The sequence below is a fragment of the Haliotis rubra genome, unplaced genomic scaffold (genome assembly GCF_003918875.1).
Source record: "Haliotis rubra isolate DU_JTF1 unplaced genomic scaffold, ASM391887v1 Scf544, whole genome shotgun sequence".
In the NCBI taxonomy this organism is placed as follows: Eukaryota; Metazoa; Mollusca; class Gastropoda; order Lepetellida; family Haliotidae; genus Haliotis; species Haliotis rubra.
The window spans coordinates 130900-141620 of record NW_025767240.1 but is presented as its reverse complement, the minus strand read 5'-3'; the positions used below and the strand labels follow the sequence as shown (position 1 = coordinate 141620).

General features: G+C 39.8%; 1 protein-coding gene across 1 annotated transcript; it reads left to right on the top strand.

Annotated features, from left to right (window-relative positions):
* The first annotated feature begins 1253 nt into the window (after window positions 1-1253).
* On the top strand, window positions 1254-10377 carry LOC124253551 (2-oxoglutarate-dependent dioxygenase htyE-like). Its single transcript, XM_046687354.1, has 7 exons — window positions 1254-1375; window positions 2489-2555; window positions 3432-3544; window positions 4904-4997; window positions 5586-5674; window positions 6935-7045; window positions 9757-10377. Exons 4-7 carry the CDS (start codon window positions 4937-4939, stop codon window positions 9949-9951), a joined length of 456 nt encoding a protein of 151 aa, XP_046543310.1. The 5' UTR covers window positions 1254-1375; window positions 2489-2555; window positions 3432-3544; window positions 4904-4936; the 3' UTR covers window positions 9952-10377.
* The last annotated feature ends 344 nt before the right edge of the window (window positions 10378-10721 follow it).

Here is a 10721-nt window from a genome sequence, read left to right as displayed (position 1 = left end):
TCAACGTTGATTCAACGTTGTGTGCCCGCTGGGCTTGGTTTTCTCGGAAAGTTGGGCGTATCGCGCCTCACAGGTGGCACCAGTCATGAACACACGCAGAAACAAGTCAATTGTTTGAAATGAGAAAAACAAAATCACTTGGGAACGTATGGTACAATTGAAAAAGAAAACTGCATCTCAAAGAAGTTATCTAAGTTAAAGCTGTATGGCGCTTTTGAAATCTTGGTTATGTGTAGAACGATCTGTTTGACTGTCATTTTGGAAGGAAAAGTTATACTTTATATATGACAACTTCTGGCGGTTTTGCAGTTTTGTAGTAGGGCCTATCTTGATCTTGCGGTAGGTTGTGGGGTCTTGGAGGATCATTTTGACCATATAGTGGAATTCTGGTGATTTCAGGATGAAATGAGGCCTTGCCTTGACAATGGTGATATCCTTGTCATTGCTGAGGTCTATGATAGGTTGATTTTCGGCATTTATCAGGTTGGATGGTTGTAGATTGGTCTTAAGGATTGTAATAATCTGGTGACGTAGCTTATAAGCTATATATGTTTCATTTTATTTCATGTTGGGTCACTCCCGTAATTACACGCAGTAAGTACCAATATCCACTTCAATAGGGTTCATGGTGAGATTGAAGACAGCGCCCAAATGGGAACAGACGCCTTCTCTTATTGATCTGTTTATAGGCTATGCGTGTTGACAGACATTTTATCTTTTATGCTGTGCAAATTTTGACTACAACTGATCATGAATTACATTGAATTGGTGAAGTTAAATTTAGCAGATTAAATTAGTGAAAATACGCCTGTGTATTTCCTTTTGAGGAGATTAAAGTTGGCTCAGCATCCCTAAAATATGTTGTCTTGCTCCAAGGCTGTTGAGGAGTGCTAAGCTTTGCATGTATGGTAAGTCTTTCCTTTAAAGAGGCAAGTCTAGATGAGCGGACAGTACATCTAAGGACCCCAGTCTGTTATTTATAATTTTTTAGAAATTATCATTTAAACTATTACCTATTACCTTAGAGACTTGTGCAAGATTCGGTTAGAATTGATCTTCAGTAACCCATGCTTGTCGTTAGAGGCGACTAACGGGAACGGGTGGTCAGGCTCACTGACTTGGTTGACACATGTCATCATTTCCCAATTGCGTAGATCGGGTGGTCGTTCATGCTATAATAAAATGTAATTGATATTCAAGTTTGATTACAATACACTTGTTATTCAAGGTCAATTAATGTGTTGTTGTTATTCCAGGTCGATGCTATGTTCGCGGTGTCCAAATCCTTCTTCGATCAACCAGTGGAAGAAAAGATGAAGTGTGTTCGAACCCATCAAGATAGTTTTCATGGCTACATTGCCTTAGAGAGCGAAAAGTGAGTTCATTAAGAATGACCATCCGTATGCATATGCATGCATGTTTATTCTGAAGTGTCTTGGTCAAAGTAGAAATGAAGTCGCCTTAGACCACAATGTAATAAACTATTTTGAGATGATCTGTGGATTAATAGAGTTAGACTGACTGACTGACTGAGTTTGGTTTTACGCCGCTTTTAGCAATATTCCAGCAACATCACGGCGGGGGACACCAGAAATGGGCTTCACACATTGTACCCATGTAGGGATTCGAACCTGGTCTTCGGCGTGACGAACCAAAGCTTTAACCACTAGGCTACCCCACCACCCCCAATAGAGTTAGAATTATCATGTATTACAATAGTGGGTAAATTCTTATGTTCATAATCACTGCCATAATCGGCATATGACACGAGACACGCACGTAACTTAACATATGGAAACATTATTTCAACGTCATTATGTTCTTTACAAACAGCAGTTATTGTGATCATGGGTTGAGTACTCAAGTACTAACGTATAGTTACTATTGCCTATTTGACTCGAAATAATTTGATAGTGAGCATTACTCATTAATGTTCATGCACTTTTATTTTTGGAAATGTTCACCCTCCAATTAGTCATGTCCAATGTGTTGAAGTTTGTTTCAATGTTTTGACAATATAACACGGTCCTGCACACATTAAAACAAATAACAAGCATGCATGTAATAGGGTGGGTGTGCTGTATCAGGATCCGCTAACTGAGCGTCCGCTCCAACATGACCTGTATCATATGGGAAAGAAACCTTTCAAAATGTCCCACTAGACGCAGGACCAGTGAATGGACAATAATTAATGGTCCTGTCTGTACTTCACTGGTCCAAAAAAAACATTCGTGGATTTACTTAGCTATCAATACAGAATTCACTGGCCACCACGACCACTGCAAACTTATCATTTAGTGGTCCTGATGAATTTTTACTTGTCAGTGACCACAGTACCAGCGTACATTTCGTACACTGTGCAATGGCAGTGCCAGTGGGCTTCACACAGGGTTTAAACTCTTACGCTTCAGGCTTTACTACCACACAATGAAATATTTTATAAATTACTTTTTAAACGAGTATTTTAATCTTGTTTTATTTACCTAAGGGGGAATATCAACGACCCCGTTGCGGATTTCAAGGAAGCGTTCAACTTTACACCAAAGGATGATGGGGTACTTTAATTGTTTATCGTCAGTATGTATTTTAAGGTGGCTATATACGATCGGCGGATCCTGGTTCGGCGGATTTTAGCCGTATTCCGGTGGTTTGGATATCATGCTTTCAGTCACTAGTTTTCGTCATTTATTTACTTGTTCTGGGCTATAGTTATGTCTGTTTATGGGGTCAAACAACATGCCATGAAATTTCATTACCAATTTATGAAACAAGAAACAACAATCCTTTATATTAGAGTCCTTGGGTGAGCGTCGGTGTGATCGTAGAGTATTAAAAACAAACTCCTTTTCACTGAAATGCAAGAAAAATATCTTTATTGTCTAGTTTCCTAAACTAACACTTACAAAGCACGGGTATCCACGCACCTGTGCATGCACATTGTGCAGTCATGTGGCTTAATCCATCGGGTACCCATTTACTGATGGTTGATCAGTGGCAATTTTGGACAAATCCACTTGCCGAAGGCTTGACAAAATGTGTCACGTGTGTTTCGTTCTGGGACAGGACTGAAGTCCTGGAAACTCTTAGGAGTCAAGCTGCCAAACACGGTCATCCATCCAAGGACTCTCTGTAGCTTAAACGTATTTTTATTTCCAAAGAAATTTTGATTGGTAAAAAAAATCTGCTCATGTAAATAGCCCTCCAAAGAAGTCACCCATCCAAAGACTCTCTGTAGTTTAAACGTATTTTTCTTTCCAAAGAAATCTTGATTGGTTAAAAAGCAAAATCTGCTCATGTAAATAGCCCCCCAAAGAGGTCACCCATCCAAGGACTCTCTGCGACCAACAATGCTTAACCTCTACCTATTAGTGACCTGGGGACAAGGCCACACAGCACCGCCAGTGCAACAATATATGTTTGGTCTCACACAGGCGTGGCCGGCGGATCTTCTGAATTTAAATCATCTTTCTTCGCATTCTTCGACGACTGCATACGACTAACAGAGAGAGTCCTCGATGTCCTGTCTATAGCTCTTAAACTCCAGGTATGATATCCATAGTATATATATTCATATCCTGTCTATCGGTCTTAAACCCCAGGTATGGTATCCATAGTATATAGATTCATGTCCTGTCTATCGGTCTTAAACTCCAGGTATGGTATCCATAGTATATAGATTCATGTCCTGTCTATCGGTCTTAAACTCCAGGTATCGTATCCATATATAGATTCATGTCCTGTCTATCGGTCTTAAACTCCAGGTATGGTATCCATAGTATATAGATTCATGTCCTGTCTATCGGTCTTAAACTCCAGTTATGATATCCATAGTATATAGATTCATGTCCTGTCTATCGGTCTTAAACTCCAGGTATGGTATCCATAGTATATAGATTCATGTCCTGTCTATCGGTCTTAAACTCCAGGTATGATATCCATAGTATATAGATTCATGAGGTCAAGAAGTTAAGGCTACTCGTACTGCTGTCAATCGCTGTTCAGTGTGTTTCGCCGGGTGGCCCTCGAGGACCAAACACTTTATGACTGCTCTCTACTCAAGCTTATCCATTTCTGCCGTTTCATTAGAGGTACATGTGATTAGATGTCACGTGACTGGAAACGAGCGACATGTGCATGTCAGTATTACGTCAATATTCTTCAATACCATACAGTTATTTTTATCATGCACGTATCAGAAGTATTTTAGGCTCAAAACCATTTGATAACCCTTCCTATATTCCTGAACCTGAGGAAATCTAGACATGCTTCATTAAGGCTAGACTGACTCTGAATAGTCTAGTCTCTGAGAATTTATAAATATATAAATAGAAACAAATAGCTCGATTTGAATTGGAAGGAGCTTGTTTTTTGCATTGCACAAAGGGTTGGGAGAAAGGGAAAATAATGTGGTTCAGGGACGGTCAGACAGACTAGCGTGTGACCTTGAGGTTTGGAGCCACGATCAAACAACGCTTGAGCAAGAAACGTATAACGTCTGTCTGAGCGTCCCATAAAGATGTAGCCCTGGAGATCCGGGATAGAATTGGCCTTCAGCAAACAATGCTTGTCGTAAGAGGCGTCAAACGGGATCAGGTGGTCAGGTTCTCTAAGTTGGTTGGACACATGGCATCGTATCCCAAATGCTCATGTTGTTGGTCACTGCATTGTCTGATCCAGAGTCGATTATTTACAAATCGCCGAGGGCGGCGTTAAACAACCAACAACCAACAACAGTTAGAATAGAGCTTAGAATATACTGTAAAGACGTATAATACGATCAACATAAAGTGAATTTTGGCAAGGTGAACGTGAAGTCACCTGGTGCATGTGAATATGTATGCTTCGGGAAAATATTTATTTAGATTCCCGTGACTGTGTCTGAGGTCGAGTTCTCGTGTTTAAGGATCGCAACTTCCTCCGCGATTGCCACCGTCAGATGGGCAGGAAGGGGAACAGCACCAGTATCAGAAGCAACTACTACCCTCCTCTAACTGGACGTGAGTTTTCATGATCATTTCATATTCATTTGGAATATTTTGAGTGAGTGAATGAGTGAGTGGGTGGGTGGGTGGGTGAGTGAGTGAGTGTGAGTGAGTGAGTGAGTGGGTGGGTCTTGGGTGGGTGAGTGAGTGAGTGAGTGGATGAGTGAGTGAGTGAGTTACATCGCTGAAGCCAGGTACAATTGGTTGGTGAAACCAGTTAGGAACGCGTAACTTTAATTTATTTAGAAATGTTCTTGTGATATTTTAGAATGATACGAAACTTTATTGTTTCCAGATAACATTTAAAACAATACATCTATTGTTTTGTTAGGATATGGATTTTGACAATAATGTAATTGTAATTTCAAATGGACAGTTCTCTGAAATGAGCATATTATTATTCTAATAAACTACAAAGACTTTCCGATTCTCCATCAACAGTCGTGAAGCCAGGTCAGGTCCACTGTGGGGAAGATGTGTAAGATGTGGGGTATGAGGTTGGGTTGTGATGTGAATAATGAAAACCATCTAATCAACAATTCTCATAATGAGCACATATGCAATCTAATAAACTACAAAGACTTTCCAATTCTGTATCTACAGCCGTGAAGCCAGGTCAAGTTCGCTTTGGACAGCACTCCGACTTTGGGACAATGACACTGCTGTTCCAAGACGGCATTGGAGGCTTAGAGGTAAGGTTGTACATGTGATTAGATGTCATGTGACCAGAAACCAGCGACATGTTCATATCTGTATTACGTTTATGTGAATGACTCTTCAATGCCATACCGTTATTTTTATCATGCACGTATCAGAAGTATTTTTTAGGTTCAAAACCTTTTGATAGCCCCTCGTATAGTCCTGAACTCGAGGAAATCAAAGGATATTAGAGGTGCTTATGTCTGTGCGTCTCAGTGTGCATTACATGTTTTAAGTGTTGAATAAGTGTTTTGGCGATGAACATTGAATACAATTGACAAAACGTTTCCATAAGTATTTACTAAGAGGAGATGTTTCAGTTTCGGTTTATGTGTGTATAATATGGTTCAGGCGATGAACACTGATGACATGCATGTGGTATGACATCTTTCAGGTGATGAACACTGATGACACGTATGTGGTATGTTATGTTTCAGGTGATGAACACTGATGACACGTATGCAGTATGACATGTTTCAGGTGATGAACACTGATGATATGTACGTGGTATGACATGTTTCAGGTGATGAACACTGATGACATGTATGTGGTATGACATGTTTCAGGTGATGAACACTGATGACACGTATGTGGTATGACATGTTTCAGGTGATGAATACTGATGACATGTATGTGGTATGTCATGTTTCAGGTGATGAACACTGATGACATGTATGTGGTATGACATGTTTCAGGTGATGAACACTGATGACATGTATGTGGTATGGCATGTTTCAGGTGATGAACACTGATGACACGTATGTGGTATGACATGTTTCAGGTGATGAACACTGATGATGTGTATGTGGCATGACATGTTTCAGGTGATGAACACTGATGACACGTATGTGGTATTGCATGTTTCAGGTGATGAACACTGATGAAATGTATGTGGTATGACATCTTTCTGGTGATGAACACTGATGACATGTATGTGGTATGACATTTTCAGGTGATGAATACTGATGACATGTATGTGGTATGACATGTTTCAGGTGATGAACACTGATGACATGTATGTGGTATGACATGTTTCAGGTGATGAACACTGATGACACGTATGTGGTATTGCATGTTTCAGGTGATGAACACTGATGACATGTATGTGGTATTGCATCTTTCTGGTGATGAACACTGATGACATGTATGTGGTATGACATTTTTCAGTTGATGAACACTTATGACATGTATGTGGTATTGCATGTTTCTGGTGATGAACACTGATGACATGTATGTGGTATGACATGTTTCAGATGATGAAAACTGATGATGTGTATGTGCCGGCAAAGCCCATCCCCGGCGCCATCGTGGTCATCATTGGTGACCTGATGCAGCGATGGACTGCAGATCAGCTTAAAGCCACAGTGAGGAGTGACTTAACATTGTACAAGGCCAGGTGATTGATCCACAAAACGTTCGTAACAATATGCCATTCGTAAGCCTATGATAAAGTATGGAGCTACGATAAGTCGTAACGTTACGAACCCTTTGAGGATCAGGGCGCCGGAGCGAGTAACCTTAATTTCTACTCGAAATACGCTCGTGAAATTTAACTGTATGATTGGTTTTGTTGAGATTGTACATTCCGATTGTCACCGCCATAGAGCTGAAACGTTTTTGAGCGCTTCATTCAAAACAAACATATAATTCAATTGCTGATGTCACATACCTCAAGGTCTGTGACGCAGTATGGATCCTATACGCACAATCTTTCGTCATGACAGGGAGCAGTGTTGCCTAGTCTTGTGGTTGGCATTTACTCGGACATACATAGCTCATTTTATCCTTGACGAGTGTAGTAAATTTCAATTTAGCCAATTATGTATGTTGCTTTCAGTATGTCCCCGTGCCAACAGTTGTATTTAATTTCAACGGACATTGTTGACTTCATTCTGATATTATTCGGATTTTAACCTTTTTGAACACTCTACTCAGAATCATTATCTGAACAAAAACCTACGTCCATTCTGAAGCTCGTTTTAGGATCAAGCTTATCAAATAAGACATTCATTGATAAAGTTGACCAGATACAACCTGTAGTTTAGAGTCGGACCCTTGACACTTTTTTCTTGTTTTGATATTATTACAAGTGGAATTGCAAGTTTCTGTCACTGATGCCTCAAATATTGAAATGTAGTCCAAATTTATTGAATGCTTAACCTTGATGAAATACCCAAAACTAAATCCAACTAGATAGATATCCAACAACATCAAATCATATTTATGACGCTCTTCACATAGCCATGGAATAATTGCGTGACATTGAATAACAAACTTCAATCTCAGCGCATCCAGGTGTGTGCATGTGAATTTACGTATGTCATCTTATTTGGTAAAGGTAAATTGGATTAACCATTGCATCTGTCGATCGATCCTAAGTTTGAATCGGATAAAACCTTGGACAATAGTCATTTTTTAAATTTATTTCATGAAGAACTCTTGACATCAGTTGGGACATAAACGAAATGAAGTTTTTATAGGTTTTTGACATCATACCAAAACCACAAGATAGGAATTAATAAGTGACTGGGCGTAAATAGTAACGCATATAAACGCTAAACAGCATGGCACTGGAACGGTTCGGTAGCCTAGTCACGCCATGGTGAATAATATGCTCATAGTGATACAGCTGCAGTGTTGTTGAAGCAAACAAAGGGGGAGGTGGGATAGCCTAGTGGTTAAACGTTTACTCGTCCCTTCGAAGACCCGGGTTCGATTCACATGAGTACTAAGTGTGAATCCCATTTCTGGTGTCCCCCATCGTGATATTGATGGAATGCTGCTAAAAAGGGCGTAAAACCGCACTCACTCACTCACTTGCATGACACTACTGGTATAGTACCACCCACTGATCTGCACTGATAATATAGAAATACTCCGTGTGGTTATCTGTGTCAACAGTATTTGAATGGGTTCTTGGTCTTGACTCAACCAATATTGCTGCTTTACTGAGTGAAACGTGCCAGGGCCTATTTGTGTCAACATTATTTGAATGGGTTCTTGGTCACGACTCAACCAATATTGCTGCTTTTCAGAGTGAAACGTGCCTGTGCCTATTTGTGTCAAAATTACTATTACTTGAATGGGTTCTTGGTCACGACTCAACCAATATTGTTGCTTTTCAGAGTGAAAAGTGCCTGTGCCTATTTGTGTCAACATTATTTGAATGGGTTCTTGGTCACGACTCAACCAATATTGTTGCTTTTCAGAGTGAAATGTGCCTATTTGTGTCAACATTATTTGAATGGGTTCTTGGTCACGACTCAACCAATATTGTTGCTTTTCGGAGTGAAACGTGCCTGTGCCTATTTATTGTCAACATTATTTGAATGAATTCTTGGTCACGACTCAACCAATATCGTGCTTTTCAGAGTGAAAAGTGCCTGTGCCTATTTGTGTCAACATTATTTGAATGGGTTCTTGGTCACGACTCAACCAATATTGCTGCTTTTCAGAGTGAAACGTGCCTGTGCCTATTTGTGTCAACATTACTTGAATGGGTTCTTGGTCGGGACTCAACCAATGAAATTGCTGTGCTTTTCAGGTGAAATTGCTGCTTTTCAGAGTGAAACGTGCCTGTGCCTATTTGTGTCAACATTATTTGAATGGGTTCTTGGTCACGACTCAACCAATATTGTTGCTTTTCAGAGTGAAAAGTGCCTTTGCCTATTTATTGTCAACATTATTTGAATGGGTCATTGGTCAGGACTCAACCAATATTGCTGCTTTTCAGAGTGAAACGTGCCTGTGCCTATTTGTGTCAACATTATTTGAATGGGTTCTTGGTCACGACTCAACCAATATTGTTGCTTTTCAGAGTGAAACGTGCCTGTGCCTATTTGTGTCAACATTATTTGAATGGGTTCTTGGTCACGACTCAACCAATATTGTTGCTTTTCAGAGTGAAACGTGCCTGTGCCTATTTGTGTCAACATTATTTGTATGGGTTCTTGGTCACGACTCAACCAATATTGCTGCTTTACATAGAGAATCCAAACAAAAGGCGAACGTGTGCGCAAAAGCAATTTAGTTTCATAGGTGTGTCAAGTATGTCATGAATGTTTCCTATTTTCAGAAACACCGAATCCTGGTTCCTGAATCGGAAGTGAAGAAACGCCAGTACCGACAGTCGTTTGGTTTTTTTGTCAACCCTGATGATGACACCATCATCAAAAGTCTGGATGGTTCCGACAAATACGAACCCATCTGCACTCTGGATTATCTAAAGCACGTGTTCTTTCAGATGTATCAGTTTACCAGAGTCCCTTAACTTTCAAGCTGAGAAGGGTATTTGAATATTTTCCCATCCAGATTCCTAAACGTATCACCCTTGCTTTGAACATGTCATGTTTTGATACAAAAAATGAACAACTGAAACATAGAATGTATGTACATGATAATTGTTTCTAAAGAACACTCACCCATGAGGACATTTTAAAACTTTGTGTTCTTTCAGTATAAAGCTTGCTGATTGAAAACGGATTGTCTCACACATGCTCATTCTGTACAATGTTGAAAGAAAAGTTCATCATTATTTGAAAGCATTTCTGCTTGAATTGTTAAATGACTCAATATTGTAGCATAATGTTTTCCTGTGCAATCAAACTACATGTTAAATACTCGATTCTCGGTATTTGCATTATTCATAATTGTTGCGCGTCTATTTCCAAATTAAATGAATAAACAATAAAATCTCTTCGTAATTTAGTGTGATACCAACAAATATCCGTTGCTATTTTGCAGTTCATAGTCATTGAATGTGCCCGCTGCCAGTCATTAGCTTCGTGCAGAGAGAGTATGGTTTTACGCAGCTTTTATTGGAGCAAAATCACGACAGGAGACACCATGCATGGGCTTCACACTTTGTTTCCATGTGGGGAATCGAACGTTTTATCCACTACAGCTTGTTCAGCTTGAACTGAGCTACTTTACATATGCATGACCCGGGAGGTCAAATGACACAAACGGCAGGTCGAATTAACTTCATTAAATAGGGGAGCAGAGAATGTCATTAATGTTGCTGCTTGCTGCCTAGAACCT